General features: G+C 33.9%; 1 protein-coding gene across 1 annotated transcript in view; it reads left to right on the forward strand.

The window, feature by feature from the left end:
• LOC127523020 (CLIP-associating protein 1) overlaps positions 1-20,276 on the forward strand; it is a 58,674-nt gene that overhangs the window by 25,983 nt on the left and 12,415 nt on the right. Inside the window, exons 11-32 of the mRNA XM_051913446.1 lie at positions 707-799; positions 1,187-1,332; positions 2,567-2,702; positions 4,701-4,771; positions 4,857-4,916; positions 6,062-6,139; positions 6,387-6,554; positions 6,636-6,682; positions 6,824-6,994; positions 8,414-8,434; positions 9,449-9,556; positions 10,094-10,132; positions 11,659-11,808; positions 13,851-13,958; positions 14,197-14,256; positions 16,236-16,339; positions 16,444-16,467; positions 16,706-16,950; positions 17,045-17,108; positions 17,811-17,974; positions 18,068-18,146; positions 18,513-18,656. Coding sequence (XP_051769406.1) covers positions 707-799; positions 1,187-1,332; positions 2,567-2,702; positions 4,701-4,771; positions 4,857-4,916; positions 6,062-6,139; positions 6,387-6,554; positions 6,636-6,682; positions 6,824-6,994; positions 8,414-8,434; positions 9,449-9,556; positions 10,094-10,132; positions 11,659-11,808; positions 13,851-13,958; positions 14,197-14,256; positions 16,236-16,339; positions 16,444-16,467; positions 16,706-16,950; positions 17,045-17,108; positions 17,811-17,974; positions 18,068-18,146; positions 18,513-18,656 — 2,280 coding nt within the window. The remainder of the gene's footprint in view (positions 1-706; positions 800-1,186; positions 1,333-2,566; positions 2,703-4,700; positions 4,772-4,856; positions 4,917-6,061; positions 6,140-6,386; positions 6,555-6,635; positions 6,683-6,823; positions 6,995-8,413; positions 8,435-9,448; positions 9,557-10,093; positions 10,133-11,658; positions 11,809-13,850; positions 13,959-14,196; positions 14,257-16,235; positions 16,340-16,443; positions 16,468-16,705; positions 16,951-17,044; positions 17,109-17,810; positions 17,975-18,067; positions 18,147-18,512; positions 18,657-20,276) is intronic.

Consider the following 20,276-nt stretch of genomic DNA (forward strand, 5'->3'; position numbering starts at 1 on the left):
AAAATGCATCACGGTTTCCACAAAAGTATGAAACTGTTTTCAACATTGATAATAATCATAAATGTTTCTTGAGCAGCAAATCATCATATTAGAATGATTTCTGAAGGATCATGTGACACTGAAGACTGGAGTAATGATGCTGAAAATTCAGCTTTGATCACAGGAATAAATTACATTTTACTATATGTTCACATAGAAAACAGCTGATTTACATTGGAATAATATTTCAGATTTTTTACTGTATTTTTAATCAATTAAATTCGGCTTTGATCATGGGAATAAATTACATTTTACTATTTATTCACATAGAAACAGCTGTTTTAAATTGTAATAATATTTTGTGATTTTTACTGTATTTTTGATCAAATAAATGCAGCCTTGCTGAGCAATAATCGAGCCCAAACCTTTGAACAGTAATGTATAAACGCAAGAGTTCCCTGAACTTTTTAGGCAATCTTGATATTACTGTAGATACTGAGATGTATGTTGGTTTGTTCATTTTTTAGCAGTAAACTCTCACATTTGTAGCTCTCTTTAAACAAAACTACTAGGAATCATCAATACGGCACGTTTATCTGTTATGTGGAGCGTCAGTCGGGATGTTCTGTGCCGGAGTGAAAGGACTGTGGGTTCAGTGGCTTTTCCATTAGAGATCTCTGGAGAGACGCCAGATTTCAGTTTGATGACGCTGTTGTTTGACTCACAGATCTACTCGGCTCGAGAGCTCGAGGACTCCATGAACAAGATCCGAGAAGTTCTCTCCAATGACAAACATGATTGGGAACAGCGAGTGGCTGCAGTGAGTCATTTCACATTTATTATGGAAAGAAACGCATGCTTGTTAAACATCTCTTAAACATACTTGTTTGTGATTGGTTGATGGCATCATTCTTTGGTCAGATATGTGCATATAATGACTTTAAGCTGTATTGTCCATTATTTTCATACATAGCCACACTCTCTTTCATCTTACATAATATCCAAAATCATTTAAACTCAAATCAATATTTTATGTCCATCATTTATTCTAAAGCAGAAACATATAAAAGTGGCAAAATAAACCCTTTTAGAGTGATAAAAGTCAAGTATATTTTGTAAAGAAACATCAAACTGGTCATTATAATAATATTTTAGGGTCATGACCTTTGACCTGTATGCAGTAGTTCACTGATTGATTCGTTTGCAGTTAAAGAAGGTGCGTTCCCTGCTGTTGGCCGGCGCAAGCGACTACGATGGCTTTTCCCAGCAGCTACGGCAGCTGGAGGGGGCGCTCAAACTGTCGGCTAAAGACCTGCGCTCACAGGTGGTGCGGGAGGCCTGTATCACGCTCGGGTGAGGACATTTACATTCATGATGTCATGCATTTAGGAGACGCTTTTATCCAAAACAATGCAATAAAAGCAATTTGTCATAATATACAATATCAGGTCTATTAGATCTGGATTAGGAAGCAAACTAAAGAATAGGAAACATTTATATATTTATATTCATATATAATATTTAATTAATGCTTAAAATTCCTGCAATACTGAAAAGTATCCATATATATATATACACACACAGTTCAACACACACACACACACACACATACATATATATATATATATATATATATATGTGGATATATATCCATATATAATGTTTAAAATATATTAAATCAACACATAAGGTTCCTGCAATAATGAAAAGTATCAATACAAGTATTGAATTGTATATATAATATTTATATATTTATATACAATGTGTAAAATGTATTTAATTAACACTTAAAAGTCCCACAATAATGAAAAGTATCAATAAAGTATTGAATTGTATTTATATTTATATATTTATATTCATAATGTTTAAAATAATATATTTAGGTAACACTGAAATAATGAAAAGTATCACTAAAAAATATTGAATAATATTTAGATATAATATTTAAATATATATTTAATTAATTGAGTTTGTTTTTAGATAAATACTTAAAAGTGCTTCATCTCCTTTGATTGTTTTCTGTAATGTAAAGCAGATAGTGTTCAAATATAACGTTACCCAGCACATATCTCTAGGAGTTGACGCAGTTGCGGGTCTATCCCATCATCTCGCCCCGCTCCGGATGAAGACAGACGGACTGCTGGGTGCTGCTGACAGACTTAGTTTAATGAAAAGAATCTATTAGTTTAATGGGTCTGGTTTCAAACATTGGATGGATTCCAACACTATAAGATCTGCTTCACTTCATGATGGAGCAGCGAGTGTGAAGACACTTAGTGTGCATGAAAACACACACTTACACTGATGGGCTCCGTCCCAAAACCTGTCTACATAGTCAGCTACCTTCTAAAGCAACATCACAGCTGAAATGGAACCTCAAAAGCATTTTGCTAAGCTAATAATAAAATAAACACAAATTTTCTGTAATATAATGCAATACCCTGTTCAAAAGATACATTCAGCGCTTTGGCTAAAATGAGGTATAGTGTCTTAGAAGGCAGCAGTCTCAAAATGCTCCCTACATAGGCAGTTCACTAGGTTTTGAAAGTGTTTTATGTTACTCTGATCTCTGATGTGTCTCCTCCAGGCACCTGTCGTCTGTGTTGGGGAATAAATTTGATCACGGAGCCGAGAACATCATGCCAACGTTACTCAACCTCGTCCCCAACAGCGCTAAAGTTATGGCCACATCTGGAATGGCGGCGATCCGTCTCATTATACGAGTATGTTTGCACACACACACACACACACCACATATCGGCAGCTGATGTTCTGTGTGACGTGCAGCCAGGCGTGATGTTGGATTCAGAGCGGCAAACATAATCAATAAGATTGATCGGCATGTTTGTTCTGTCTCTTCCGGGATCCTGCACATGTGGCTTCTGTGGGTTTGATGAACATCACAACAGTTAAAAACATCCCAGACTGCCTCCTATTGAGTTATTCTCCATTCATGGAGTATTTTTATGAAGTTTTAATGTTATAAATATATATTTACATTATATATACAGTCTATATATACAGTACACACACATATATAAAGTATATATACTGTACTCACACATATATATAGAATATATACAGTACACATACATATAGCATATATACAGTACACACACATATATAAAGTATATATACTGTACTCACACATATATATAGAATATATACAGTACACATACATATAGCATATATACAGTACACACACATATATATATAGTATATATACAGTACACACACACACACACACACATACATATATATAATATATATACAGTACACACACATATAGTATATATACAGTACACACACATTATATATAGTAGGTATACAGTACACATACATATAGCATATATACAGTACACACATATATATATATATATATATATATATATATATAGTATATATACAGTACACACACACACACATACATATATATAATATATATACAGTACACACACATATAGTATATATACAGTGCACACACATATATATATTTATATATATATTATATATACAGTACGCATACACACATATAGCATATATACAGTACACACACACATATAGTATATATACAGTACACACACATTATATATAGTAGGTATACAGTACACATACATATAGCATATATACAGTACACACACACATATATATATATATATATAGTATATATACAGTACACACACACACACATACATATATATAATATATATACAGTACACACACATATAGTATATATACAGTACACACACATATATATATTTATATATATATTATATATACAGTACGCATACACACATATAGCATATATACAGTGCACACACACACATATAGCATATATACAGTACACACGCACACGCACACATATATATAGTATATATACAGTACACACACACACACACACATATATATATAGTATATATACGGTACACAAACACATATAGTATATATAAAGTACACACATACACATATATAGTATATATACAGTACACACACACATATAGCATATATACAGTACACACACACACACACATATATATATAGTATATATACAGTACACACACACACACACACACATATATATAGTATATATACGGTACACAAACACATATAGTATATATAAAGTACACACACATACACATATATATATTATATATACAGTACACACACACACACACACACATATATATATAGTATATATACAGTACACACACACACACACACACATATATATAGTATATATACAGTACACACACACACATGTATATAATATTTAGTAGTCAACATTTGAAGTGGATCAAAACCTTTCATCAAAGTTGTCCTAAAACCTTCTTCTTAGGACAGCTTAGTTCTTTGAAGAACTTTTTTGATCCACTTCAAATGTTGACTACTATATATAGATATATATATATATATAGATATATATATATATATATATATATTAGTTTTTGTTTTTGCTATTGCTTGTTGTTTGTTTATTTGTTCGTATTTTATTACTGTTGTCTTTACAACTTTGTAAAATGTTGGTGTCGTAGCAAACTTTTTAAATAAAATACAAGTTTACATGGGTAAAAAACCAACGATATATAATATAATTCTGAAATACACTTTCCATTTTAGATTCTCACAGATTTAACCCTAAAATCTTGATATTATTATATATGTGTTATATTATATGTGTCTTGTTGTAGTAAAGCTCTGCGATGTGTTTGTTTCTTTATCAGCACACGCACTATCCACGTCTGATTCCCATCATGACCAGCAACTGCACGTCTAAATCTGTGGCCGTCAGACGGTGAGGTCACACACACACACACACACACACACACGTGAATCAACATCTGAGTCATTCTGATCTGAACCTGTTCTTTGACTTACAGACGCTGTTATGAGTTTTTAGACCTTCTGCTTCAAGAATGGCAGACGAATTCTCTAGAGAGGTGAGAAATTAAAGAGACAGTTCACCCAAAAGTCTGTCATCATCATTTACTCACTCTCATCTTGTTCCAAACGTATGACTCTCTTTCTTTTGTGAAACACAAACTGAGATATTTTGAATAATGTAGTTGGTTGCTCTTTTCCTTGAAATTACAATTAATCATCCTCCAGCGTGTTGTTAACCACTGCAACCAGCCCGTTGAGTTTTATGAACCAAATCTAATGATTCATTTAAGATATCTGACTCAAAACAACAATTCATTCACAAATTGGACATTTTGCTACTTTTTTTGTTATTGTACAACCAAGTGAGCTGAGTGAATCAAATTCTAGTGAATCAGTTCATTCAGATCATTCAGTTTAATTACGCTGTTCATCCAAATGATTCAGTGATTCATTGGAGTCGTAACTCTCTGTGTAGCACTTTATGTCACTCCATTGATGATGACTCATGTGAAGTGATACATTTTTGTAGTCAAGTTAAGTTACATACTATAATATCAGTTGTATAAATTACAATTTTTAATTTATTGATGGTATTTGGTATATACGCATGTCTTTTAATAACTTCTAAAATCTGATTTTTAAATATTATCACTGAATCATTTGGTTGAACTGCTTCATTAAACCAAATCATCCAAATGAACTGGTTCTTTTGAGTGGATTTTTGTTAAATGAATCATTTGATCCAGTTCACAAACTCAGTAGCCTACTGTAAACTGTTTTAACTATATTAAATGACTTTTAGATTGACAAACTACAGTTTCAAAGTGACTTCACTCTGAGCAGATCTCTTGTTCGGCTCCATTTATGAAACCTGATGGCAATACAGTGACTTTCTGGATCCTCAGGAGAGGATCTAATGTCCACGTCTCATCTTATAAAGGGTCACAAGCCATCATGAGCACATCAGAATCAAAGTGACGTCCTTGATAGTCCTGCATATGTTTGGCATGGCAATGTCTCATCGGCTTCGCCAGCACTTCTGGGTTAATGGGTGGAGAATCGTGTTTCAGGAGGTCTGCAGGGACAGCCGATTCATTGATTTGAGCTCATGTTCTGCTGTGGTGGAGTTTTGGCCGAGCGGCTGAATGGACTCACTGTTTTTATCACACTAAAAGTCGTTTTTATCTTCCCGACTCTTCAGGAACATCGCTGTCCTGATGGAAACCATTAAGAAAGGAGTTCATGATGCCGACTCTGAGGCCAGATCGGTTGCTAGAAAGTGAGCGATTCTTCGTTTACGCTTAGTTTGAGTTAACTATAATAACCCTGATTACAATGTAGAATAGTTGCTGTAGATGGATAACTGTGTAGAAGTGTACAAATGTAAAATAAGCTCTAATATCAGCCTAGTTGCACTGACACTAATAAAATTAATGTAAATATTGTCTGATATCAATATGGCCATTGATATGCTGTGCATCCATTTTAATAACTTACTTTTGAATGTTTTGATCACTTTATTCTAGATGTTACTGGGGTTTTCACGCCCACTTCAGTAAGGAGGCGGAGCATCTGTTTCAGGCGCTGGAACTGACCTATCAGAAAGCGCTACAGTCTCACCTGAAGAGCTCGGACAGCATCATGTCTCTGCCGCAGTCCGACCGCTCGTCCTCCAGCTCGCAAGAGAGTCTGAAGTGAGAAACGCTCTTTAACGTAGCGTGTTAATGAGTTTTCACACACTGTGTTTTCACACTCACTTATTTTGTCTTGCGTAGTCGGCCGCTTTCTGCTAAAACACCTGTCGGGAGCAACCTGAGCAGAAGTAAGAATATACCTTTTTTTCTTACAAAGGAAATTATTTAGTATAATAGTTTGATAGTTTCTTATTAAAGACTTTTAATATACGGTCATAAAAAAGTATTTTTGTTCACACACACAGTAATTTTCTCTCGTTCTCTCTCAGCTAAAGTCATGAGTTCTCGCGGGTCTTCTTCGTCCGGTTCACTCCAGCGATCGCGCAGTGATGTCGATGTGAACGCTGCAGCCAGTGCCAAATCACGAATGCCCACTGTACCCACTGCTGCCCCCTTCAGCTCTGCCACGGCGCTGCCGCCCGGTTCCTACGCCTCACTGGGTAAAACAGCCAACACTTACATGTTTACAGAAATCAGACTCATTTACAGAGATGGAGAGTGGTGAACAGAGTAATACTGATGTAGAGGGGCAAACAATCCATTAATGAGGTGACATTTAAAGGTGCAGTAAGTGATTTCTGAGAAACATTGTTGAACACTTGATCAACCCAAACAAACATGCCCCTCCCTTCATTGCCCCGCCCCCAAAATGCACGAACACGCAATTCAAGAGTGGATGTCTCTTTATCATAGCAGAAGTGAAGCAAAATAAAGCTTTGCAAAAAATAAAGCGAAGATCATGACTGGACACGCCCCCTACTGTTGATTGGCTCACTCTCTCTCCTCCCTATCGTGAGTGGACACGCCCCCTACTGTTGATTGGCTCACTCTCTCTTCTCCCTATCATGAGTGAACATGCCTTCCTACTGCTGATTAGCTCATTCCCTCTCCTCCCCCATCATGAGTGGACACGCCCCCACTGCTGATTGGCTCATTCTCTCTCCTCCTGCTGATCGGCTCACTCTCCTCCACCATCATGAGTAGACACGCCCCCTACTGCTGATTGGCTCACTCTCTCTTCTCCCCCATCATGAGTGGACACGCCCCCTATTGCTGATTGGCTCATCCTCTCTCCTCCCCCATCATGAGTGGACACGCCCCATACTGCTGATTGGCTCTCTCTCCTTCCCCATCATGAGTGGACACATAATGAAACAGCGTTTTTCAGAAATTGCTTACTGCACCTTTAAGATCCTGTTTTTTGGGTGTTTTTTTGGGAGTTAATGTCTTGTAATTATTGTTTAAATAATATATATAAAATTAATATTTTTTTATATTTAAATTATAATTAAATGACATTAACTATAAATGTCTATTACATTTTATTTAAAATGTAATTATTTTTTACTTAATTTTATACCTCATGATAGAAATATACAAATGTTTACAAATGATCAAATTAAACATTTTGATTCAGTTTACCTGCTGAACTATCATACTGTACACATAATAAGTTTAATGCGTAGTGTTGGACATTTTAGCCTTTTTTGAAAAATAAAAGTGAATCATATAATGTTGATTTGTCCAAAAATGTTCATTTATTATTGTAATTTTATGCATGATAGCAGAAAGACAAATTCCAGACAAACTATATTAAACATACAATATTTTATTTTTTGTTCAAGTACTGTTTAATTATTTTTTTATTTCATTATTTAATAATTTAATTATTTATGTGATTTACAGGATTAGTTCAGACATTATAATCTATTCAAGCATGACTTTTGAAAGACTCCACACAAGTTCATATGAAGGTGTTTAAGTGAATAAGGCACTTCCTGCATGATCCCAAACCCATTTCCTTCCCGCTGTCTAACGCGAGCTGATGCTGTTGTACCTCTGCTCTTATTTGCTCAAAGATGCCGCTGGTAATGTAGAGGGTAAGATGTGTGTGTGTGTGTGTGCGCAGGTTTGTGTATCATTGTCCTACTCTGTCTTTATGGCTCTGTGCTGTATGTGTTGAATCTTGTCACGTACACAGATGACAATTTCAGATGGTTGTAATTTATTGGCTAGTGTGAATACTAGACATTGAGGTGACTTGTCAACATTTAAGAAATAAGTCAATATTCTCCAGTGTTTATGTGAATATACCTGTTTGGATTAGCAGTTTGAACATGTTTGTCAGTCACAGTGTCTGTGTTCAGTTAGGGCTTGTTGAGTACAGGGAATCATGTGATTCAATTTTGTAATGGTGTTTTGTGCATGTATGCATCAGTTTGCACCGTTAAATAATAATGTTGTTTGTTTATTGTCATTAAATTAAATTAATGTAAATTTTTTATATATATATATATATATATATACATATACATATATATATATATATATATACATTTAATTTAATAAATTGTATATATATATTCATTAAAATATTAATGTATTTAATTATATATATATATATATATATATATATATATATATATAATTATATAAATTAATATTTTAATAAATCATATATATTTAAATATATATATATTATTAAATTGAATAATATATTAAATAATATATAAATATATATTAATATATAAATAAAAATAAATTAAATACATTTTGAAGTTTGCTCATCCATTGTTTTACTGTTTTACTGTTTACTGTATTTTTTCTCTCTGTTCTGCAAATAAAATATATATATATTAAATAATAATAAATATAACAAATAAATGATAAATATTTAAATATATATTATTAAATTGAATAATAAATAATATATATTTATATTTATATATGTAATATATATATATTTAATATATATTCTATATGATAAATATATAACAAATAAATAATATATATTTAAATAATATATATTAATATATAAATAAATTTTAAATACATGTTGAAGTTTGCTCATCCATCGTTTTACTGTTCTGTATTTTTTCTCTGTCCTCCTGCAGGTCGTGTGCGAACAAGGCGTCAGAGTTCAGAGACGACTGCTGTGGGCGGAGCTTCTGTGACTGACAGCAGGGGGAGGAGCCGAGCCAAAGCTGTGTCCCAATCACAACGTGAGTTTGCAGTTACATCATCCTGTCCTGCTCTGGCCAACAAAGTAGATCAGGATTTATGATTATCAATAAATTAACTTCACAGAGAAATTACAGAAACATCATAGAGACGTTAAAGGGATAGTTCACATTAAAAAAAAAAAAAAAATTTCCCCACCTTCATGTGACTTTCACGAGTCTGATTCATCATTTGTGTTTGGGTGAGTAAATGATGACAGTATTTTAATTTTTGGATGATCTTTCCCTTTAAATAAATTATAAACCATGATCAATAGCTGTACAGTATGTATTAATATCATTGGCTGCAGTGTAATATACATTATACTCCAGTATAATGGGGCTCTCTTGTGTTTTTTGTTTACGTCCCTCTTAATGAAGAGATATGAACTCCATTTCTCTTTGTGTCACGTCATAAACATCAGCATGCTTTTATCGTTGCTCACGGCAACAATCAGTGGAAGATCATGCTGATGTTGAGCGTGCATGGAATCATGGGTAATGTAGTTTCATTGACTCTCTTCACTGTCCCGCATCAAGGATCCAGATCTGCTAATCCAGTGGGGGGTAAAACTCACGGTACGGAGTAAAACACGGATTGACGCCTGCATGTGTCCCGCCATGAAAGCATGATCCGCTGCGACAGGCGCTCGCTGTTGTTCACTGATTCAGTCTGTGTCGTTTGTTAGTTATTTACTGTCATACTGTATCTCAGTTTTTGTTAAAGTCCCTTTAAGGCGAGTCGGTTCACTCGGCGGCCATCTTGGTTAGGTATTTCAAGCCAGCGTTGTTAAAGGGTTAGTTCACCCGTCGTTCCACACCCGTAAGACCTTCGTTAATCTTCGAAATGCAAATTAAGATATTTTTGTTGAAATCCGATGGCTCAGTGAGGCCTGCATAGCCAGCAATGACATTTCCTCTCTCAAGATCCATTAATGTACTAAAAACATATTTAAATCAGTTCATGTGAGTACAGTGGTTCAATATTAATATTATAAAGCGATGAGAATATTTTTGGTGCGCCAAAAAAAACAAAATAACGACTTATATAGTGATGGCCGATTTCAAAACACTGCTTCATGAAGCTTCGGAGCGTTATGAATCAGCGGTTCGAATCATGATTCGGATCGCGTGTCAAACCGCCAAACTGCTGAAATCACGTGACTTTGGCGCTCCAAACCGCTGATTCAACACAAAAGATTCATAACGCTCCGAAGCTTCATGAAGCAGTGTTTTGAAATCGGCCATCACTATATAAGTCGTTATTTTGTTTTTTTTGGCGCACCAAAAATATTCTCGTGGCTTTATAATATTAATATTGAACCACTGTACTCACATGAACTGATTTAAATATGTTTTTAGTACATTAATGGATCTTGAGAGAGGAAATGTCATTGCTGGCTATGCAGGCCTCACTGAGCCAACAGATTTCATCAAAAATATCTTAATTTGCGTTTCGAAGATGAACAAAGGTCTTACGGGTGTGGAACGACATGAGGGTGAGTAATAAATGACAAAATTTTTATTTTTGGGTGAACTAACCCTTTAACAAATTTTTTTTTTAATTGAAATAAAGCTAAAATAAAATATAAATATTACATGAAAGACTTAAAACTAAAAGAAAATTTAAAAATGTTGCTTTTGCAACTAAAAGTTTGAAATAAAAATAAATTACAACTATTTAGGCATTTAAAAAAAAAAAAAAAAAAAAGCAAAAACTAATAAAAATGACAAAAGCACATAAAAATGCTAAAAATTAAAACCGAAAATATAAAAATGAACCGTAATTCAAAATATGAATAAAAACTATAATATAGTAAAAAATAGAATATAAATAATACTAAAATAAGAGGCTCAGAATGAGGGTTGAAAATAATCGTTTTTGAGAATATATGACTTTTTTTGTGCAATTTTATAAGTGAATCTACATATTAATTTTAAAATATGCTTTTTTATATATGCCGAGTGGCCCGTCTCTGCCTTATACAGCCTGTGTTTCTGTGTCCAACGCATGTGTCGCCCTGCCAGCTTTTATTTTGATATTCACAGTAATAATTAAATCAAGTCACCAAACATCGTTTAAGGTAAATGTATCTGTGTTATAGCGGGCAGCCGCTCCAGTTCACCTGGGAAGATCTTGGGTCATTCTTACGGGAGAATCCCTCGAGCCACTGGAACGCCGTCGGACAAGCGCAGTAAGATCCCGCGGAGTCACGGCTGCAGTCGAGAGACGAGCCCCAGCCGCGGCCGAGAGGGTAAAAGCACATTACATAACAACTGCTTTATGTGTCTTCTTTACATTCAAACTTTTCAATTCAAGTTTCAGTTTGTGAAAATGTTGCATTATAAAGGGAGAAAATGAAAAAAATAATGGTTTCTGTGTGAAGTTTTACACAGATCGGATCTTGTTGCATGTGTGTACATATCAAAAACACAAATGAGAGGATTTTTGGGCCAATTTTTTAGTATTGAAGCGCCTGTTAAATATCGAACACCTCTCAACGTGTTTTAGTTTTACTCATTTATGGGCAGCCAAACTCTTCTGAAGTGGGCTGAAACTGCACATTATCCATGTGATCCACTGGAATCCGTGTACTTGTGTGACCCAGATCAATGTGAGCCGCTCTGCATGTCACTGTCAGACGGGATAATAATGTGATCACAGTCAATACGACACACAGCTGCAGTTCTGCTTCTGTTTGTTCATGTTGTTGTTGTTGTTGTTGAGCATATATGACAGTGATATACATTTGTGCTTTTATATTTTCTGGCCTGCGAAGACTGATGTGGAAAAATTAAATTGTTTGTGATTTGAGCTATAAAAAACTTTATTGTTCTTGTTTTGTTATTTGTATTTTGTTCTTTTCTCTGTTGTTCATTGTGTTGAATTTTTTTCTAATTTTGTTTGTTAATTTCAAAGTAATTTTACAGATTAGAGGTTTACGAATAGTATCACTATCATGTTATATTAATATTATTATTTGTGTTTTATATTGTATATATATTTTGTGTCATATTTTTATGATTTTCTTAAGTGGAAGTTACAATTAAATTACAATATTTGAATATTTTATTATTTGTATATTTGTTATGTATTTTATATCATTTATTATGATTTTCTTGAGAGGGAAAGTTGAATTTTAATTTAAATAATAATATATTTTATTATTTGTATATTTTTTATAATATGTAATTTTTATGATTTTCTTGAAAGGGGAAGTTACATTTTAATATAAATAATAATAATAATTTAATATTTGTTTATTTATTGTTTATGTATTTTATTGTCATATTTTTATGATTTTCTTGAAAGAGAAAGTTACATTCAAATGACAATATTTTAATACTTTATTATTTGTATATTTGTTACGTTTTATGTAATATTTTAATAATTTTCTTGAAAGGGAAAGCTGAATTTTAATTTAAATAACAATAATAATAATTTAATATTTGTTTATTTTTTATGCATATGTCATATTTTAATAATTTTCTTGAAAGGGGAAGTTACATTTAAATAATAATATATTTTATTATTTTTATGTATTTTATGTCATATTTTTATGATTTTCTTAAAAGGGAAAATTTAATTTTAATATAAATAATAACAATAATAATAATTTAATATTTTATTATCTGTATAATGTGTTTACATATTTTTATGAATTTCTTGAAAGGAAAAGTTGAATTTCAATTTAAATAATAATATTTTATTATTTGTATATTTTTATAATATTTTATGTCATTTTTATGATTTTCTTGAAAGGGGAAGTTGAATTGTAATATAAATAATAATAATAATAATATAATTTATTATTTATATATTTTTATAATATTCTGTCATATTTCTGATTGAAAAGGGGAAGTTAAGTTTAAATTACAGTATTATAATATTTTATTATTTGTATATTTGTTATATATTTTGTCATATTTTTTAATGATTTTCTCAAAAAGGAAAGTTGAATTTTAATATTATGTGATTATTATTTATATTTTATAATTATTTGTATATTTTTTATAATATTTTGTCCTATTTTTATGATTTTCTTGAAAGAAGAAGTCAAGTTCAAATGACAATATTTTATTTTTTTGCATATTTTTATAATCATATTTTTTATGATTTTCTTGAAAGGGGAAATTGAATTTTAATATGTTTTAAGCTGCACTTCACCGTTTGATCTGCTGTATCCTCCTCACGGTCTCGTTCTCACCTGCATGTCTTTCCTCTGTCCTGTGCTGCTGACTCCTGCTGCTCGTGTGTGTGTGTGTGTGTGTGTGTGTGTGTGTGTGTGTGTGTTAGTGCGGGGCAGTCGTATCCCGAGGCCCAGCATGAGTCAGGGCTGTAGTCGTGACACCAGTCGGGAGAGCAGTCGAGACACCAGCCCGGCTCGAGGGTTCAGTCCGCTGGGTAAGAGCCCCGACATCAGACTCCTGCTGGTGTTCAGTGACTCTGCTTGAGTGATGTTTCTCTGTCACCTTTCATTTCCCCTCAAACTAGGACTAAAAATACATATTAATATTTTCAGCTGAGCTTGTTTGAGAACTAAAAGAATAAAGTGCTTGTTTTCAGTTGGTGAGGTCACCTTTAATTTAATTGAAAGTTTTGTTTCTGAAATGTGTGTCACCCGCTTCCTGATCCTTCCCAGCATCCCACAGACACTCTCGTTCCACCAGCGCGCTGACGGCGGGTGACGTCCTGCTGACAGGTGACTTGCATGTGGTCCGGGTCACGGCACCAGAATCTAGATCATTAATGTGTTTAACAGGGCTCCTGCTGAAGTGTATATGTCAGTCACATCCAGGTTTAGAGCGAATGATTCAGTACATTTAGACGCCTGTGTGCATGAGCTCGTCCACAGGGTGGCGCCAGAGACCACAATCATTCACTGATACCTCTGTGAGTTTAATACTCTCGATCAAACCAGCTCAGCTCTCCTGGATGTGAACTGGACAGTTATTTTGCCTCATTGGAACTGTTTGTTTTATTTTATTTATTTTATTTTGAAATGTGTTTTATTTTGAAATAACTGCCAGGCCAATTTGGAGATTGTGAGATTATTGACATTGGCCTGTATTTGTTTGTTTGTGTGTAAATGTTAATGTCTATTTTGCCTTTATATAATTGTAATATACAGCGGAGTCTAAAAGTCTGAGAGCACTAGTAAAAATGTTTCTGATTTATGAACATGAACTTTAGAATCACTTATAAAGTGTTACCGAAATCGCTTTATAAGTGTTATTAGTGAACATGAACTAACAATGAAAATACTTCTAAAGCATATATTAACCTTAGTTCAGTTTAACTTCAGCATTTATTAATACATGATTGAAATCAAAAGTTGTATCTATTAATATTATTTAATGGACCTGAGCTGATATGAACTTATAATGAATAGTTGTATTTTTATTAACTAACGTTAACAAAGAGTAATAAATACTGTAACAAATGTATTGCTCATTGTTAGTTAGTTAAATAATGGGACCTTATCATAAAGTTTTACCAAGATTTCTTACTCATTTCACTATTTATTCATTCTCTTATTTGTTATTTATTTATTTATTTCAAAATATTAAAACTTTGTTTCCAGGTTTAAATTAGATCGGATCGTGCTTTCAGACTGTTGGATTTCACAATACACTCTAAAAAATGCTGGGTTAAAACAAAACAATCGCTGGGTTAAAACAACACATTTGCTGGGTTAAAACAACCCATTCGCTGGGTTAAAACAACCCAATCGCTGGGTTAAAACAACACATTTGCTGGGTTAAAACAACCCATTCGCTGGGTTAAAACAACCCAATCGCTGGGTTAAAACAACCCTTTCACTGGGTTAAAACAACCCAATTGCTGGGTTAAAACCACCCGATCGCTGGATTAAAATGACCCATTCGCTGTGTTAAAACGACCCAATTGCTGTGTTAAAATAACCCGATCGCTGGGTTAAAACAATCCGTGCGCTGTGTTAAAACAACCCAATCGCTGGGTTAAAACCACCCGATCGCTGGGTTAAAACAATCCGTGCGCTGTGTTAAAACGACCCAATCGCTGGATTAAAATGACCCATTCGCTGGGTTAAAACGACCCATTCGCTGGGTTAAAACAACCCAATCGCTGGGTTAAAACCACCCGATCGATGGGTTAAAACAATCCGTGCGCTGTGTTAAAACGACCCAATCGCTGGATTAAAATGACCCAATTGCTGGATTAAAATGACCCAATTGCTGGGTTAAAACGACCCAATTGCAGGATTAAAACGACCCAGTCGATGGGTTAAAACAACCCATTTGGTTTTTCCATTTTCAACCCAACTTGGGTTGTTTTAAACCCAACATTTTTTAGAGTGTATATTTACGTTTAATTTTGAAAAGTTTGCTTTTTTTTTATTTCTTTTTTTGTTCATGATCTCAGACTGAGTTTTCTGTAATTTTTGTTACATGCAGATTTTTTAATTTTTTTTGGTATTACTGATTTATTTTATAGTTTGTGTCTGTGTGCTGTGATGCTGATGAATAAGAAGCATGAGTGTTTTATTTTGTCCTGATTAAAAACATTTCAGACGGATGCTGCATGGTCTTTTTTCTTTCTTTCTTATATGTATAGTTCTTTTCGGGACAAACTCCTCTGAGAGCATGAGGCGTCACTGACCTCTGTCTCTCTCTCTCTCTCTCTCTCTCTCTCTCTCAGATCGTTTCGGTCTCATCCATCAGGCCCGTATCTCAGCGTCGGTGAACGCCATGCGGATCTTGAACACGGGCACAGAGGTGGAGGCGGCCGTGGCAGACGCTCTGGTGAGAATCACGTCTCTTCATCAGCGTCTGATCAGCATCTGTCATCATATTCCTGATGTTTTTGTCTTTACTTTTCCCTCTGCGTTTGTCTGGAACCTCTTCAGCTTTTAGGAGACTCCAGGAATAAGGTATTGATTTATGGACACCCATAACTAACAATGGTCAATACATTTGTTACAGTATTTATTAATCTTTGTTAACGTTACAACTGTTCTTTGTCAGTTCATGTTAGTTCAGATCCATTAAATAATAATAATAAAAAAATACAACTTTTGCATTTCTCTTTCCTGTTAAATCACTGTTAGTTCCTTTAGATTTTAGCTGCATGAACGTGTGCAGTTTGCGTGACTCTTCTCTGTCCTGCAGCAGAGGCCCATGCGGCGGCGATACGAATCTCCAGGCATGTACTCCGATGACGATGCGAACAGCGACGCGTCCAGCGCGTGCTCCGAACGCTCCTTCAGCTCACGGAACGGCGCCATGCCGCATTACCTGCGTCAGACGGAGGACGTGGCGGAGATCCTGAACCACTGCGCCAGCTCCAACTGGTCCGAGAGGAAAGAGGGGCTGCTGGGACTCCAGAACCTCCTGAAGAGCCAGAGAGTCCTCAGGTACAGTTCACTTAACTATAATAACCCTGTACCGATTCAGTTATGATATGAAAAGTGAGTTATAAGTCTAAACTGTGATGTCTGTGTGTTTCAGTCGTGTGGAGCTGAAGAGACTGTGTGAGATCTTCACCAGGATGTTTGCAGATCCTCACAGCAAGGTGACATTTCATCTGTCCATATTCATCAACTCACAGTTTCATTAAATAACTTAAGATGTTTGTGTTTGTTATGATTTCTAACGCTGCTGAATTTTGTTCTGTTTTATGTTCTGCTGCTGGTTTGGGTTCGATGCATCAGAGAGTAAGTGTTCAAACCTTAAAATCTTGTCAAACACCTTTTAAAATCGCCGTTCACACACATCATTGAGATACTATTCGTTATTTTGTTTCATTTTCATTTTAGTTAAAGAGTGTTTTTGGTCATTTTCATTAGCCATTTCCCTGCCAGCATTTTCACAAAAATTTCAATATTTAGTTTAATAATTATATGTACATACAATATGTCAAAAGAAAGAACACAGCATCTGCTTAAAAAAGCAATTTTGAACAAAAAGCTGAGAAAACAGTGTTTTTTTTTCTCCAAAGACTAAAACGTGCGTCAGCAATGCTTCTATCGCTTGTTTCTGCTTCTTCTTCACCTGTGTTTTCATCCAGAGATTCTGTACTCTTTCAGAAGATGCGTAATAGCGCCCCCTACCAGAAAATTGAAGAGGAAACGATAATAATCCTAGTTCACTCTGAATGTGTTGAAGATGCAAGACGTCCATTTGATATGAGTTCTGCAATATAATAGTAGAAATGCTAAAAACACATTTTATAAATGTTTACCAGCATGTGTGTGTGTGTGTGTGTGTTCATCAGGTGTTCAGCATGTTCCTCGAGACGTTGGTGGACTTCATCACGTTACACAGAGAGGAGCTTCAGGATTGGCTGTTTATTTTGCTCACGCAGCTGCTGAAGAAAATGGGGGCCGATCTTCTGGGGTCTGTCCAGGCCAAAGTTCAGCGGGCTCTAGACGTCACCAGGTCTGTTACTTTATACTATAAATGCTATTTCTAGAGGTTTTTGTCTTGTACCCATTTTGTTTATTTATCATCGTTCTGTCCGTTTCTTCACAGGGATTCGTTTCCGTACGATCAGCAGTTCAACATCCTGATGCGGTTTATTGTTGATCAGACTCAGACTCCAAACCTCAAGGTTGGTCAGGTCTTTATTTTCTCATTTCCGCCCAACGGTTCCCTGCCCTGCTGTTATGACTGTGTCATGTTGACCAGCTGACCAACGCTTACAACCAGCGTCCAAAAATAACTTCTAATATCCCATCAAACCACCCTGTAAAATTTGGTTTAAAACATTTTTAATAATAAATTATATTTGAATAATATTAAAATAAAATATAAAATCTTTATTTAAATAATATTATTGAAAATTATTAATAATTTATTATAATTCAGCTATTTTTTTTTTTATTAATTTGTATTTTTATATTTTCATTGTAATTTTAGTTGACATTTTTTGTCATTTTTATTAAAAATGTTTTTTAAAATATGTGTGTGTGAGCAGGTGAAGGTGGCCATCCTGAAGTACATCGAATCTTTGGCCAGACAAATGGACCCGTCAGACTTCGTGAACTCCAGCGAGACCCGGTTAGCCGTCTCTCGGATCATCACGTGGACCACAGAACCAAAGAGCTCGGATGTCAGGAAGGTCAGTGTTTTTCTGAAGCCTCACGGATGGGGTTCGGATGAGACGTTGAAGTTTGGTTTGTCAGTGAGTTGTGATGTGTCTCAGACGCTTCATAGCTGGGCGAACGAGGAGGCGTCAGGCAGGAGCTCGACCGTGGCCTCCCTGCCGGGGGAAAGTAACCTGGAGGAGAGATGTAAGCAGGTAGTGACCCCCGAAGCTTGACCTTTAACCTCCTGACTGCCTCTCAGGTCACGCCGTCTCTTGGGCTTGTCTAACACTGCTGCTCAGGGTTTCAGCAGACGGTTTCGCTCTGATGTTTGGTGATGTTCAAGCATGTCAGATTGACACTGCCTTTCCTCATTTCTGCGCTACTAACACCTTTATCTGAATGACCTTTGACCTTAGGCAGTGCTTATGCCGTATTTAATTTGGCATGAATGAATAAAGGGCTATGAAGGACAGACGTACAGGATTTTTATGAGCAACTAAAATTAAAACTCAAAAACATTTTTATTAATTGAAATGAAGCTGAGATAAAATATAAATATTAGATGAAAAACTGAAACTAAATGAAAATTAGAAATGTTATATTGACAACTAAATGAAAGTTTTAAGTTGAAGCATATAAATATAAATAAACCGAAATACTATTATTTAAACAACAAAAACTAATAAAAATGACATGACATAAAATTACTGAAATTAGACTGGAAATAAATAAAAATGAAGTAAACCTAAATAGTATTATTTAAAAAATACAATAACAACAAGCAAAAACTAATAAAAAATGACTAAAAATTAAACTGAAATAAATAAACATGATCTAATCCTAAATACTATTATTTAAAAAAACAAACTAAAACTAATAAAAATAACATTACAAAATGACTAAAAAAATAAACTTTAAATAAATAAAAACAAACCTTAATTATTTAAAAATTAATAAAAATAACATGACATAAAGTTACCAAAAATTTGACGGGAAATAAATAAAAATAAAGTAAACCTAAATAGTATTATTTTAAAAAATACAATAACAAGCAAAACTTTAAACTAATAAAAAAATGACATAACAAAATGACTAAAAATTCAACTGAAATAAATAAAAATTATTTAAAACTAAACAGTATTATTTAAAAAAATAAAACTAATAACAAAAATACTAAAAATAAAATGTTAAATAAATGAAAATAAATCTTAATAGTATTATTTAAAAAACTAAATCAAATAAAAATCACATCAAAATTACTAAAACCATAAATAAAAATTTTAAAGTTCTAAAACTTAAACTGGGAATAAATAAAAAATAAAGGAAACCTAAATAGTATTTATTATTTAAAAAACAAAAAGCATAACAATTACAAAAAGCAAAAAAAATTACATAACAAAATTACAAAAAATTAAATTAAAATGTGAAAATATGAAAATATTAATAACTATAATAGTATATAAATAATACTAAAATAAAGTTTACTTTGATGTTGGATGTTTAACTGACGAAACATTGAAATACTTTCTTTCCAAAGATTTCCAGAAAAAAATAATGAAATCTATGACCTGACAATCTGAATTCTATCCCTCTTCAGATTAAAATGACGTCTGCCCCTCACTAATGTCCGTCGGGATGCACATCAAACTCAA

Source organism: Ctenopharyngodon idella, chromosome 11 (genome assembly GCF_019924925.1).
Source record: "Ctenopharyngodon idella isolate HZGC_01 chromosome 11, HZGC01, whole genome shotgun sequence".
Classification (NCBI taxonomy): domain Eukaryota; kingdom Metazoa; phylum Chordata; class Actinopteri; order Cypriniformes; family Xenocyprididae; genus Ctenopharyngodon; species Ctenopharyngodon idella.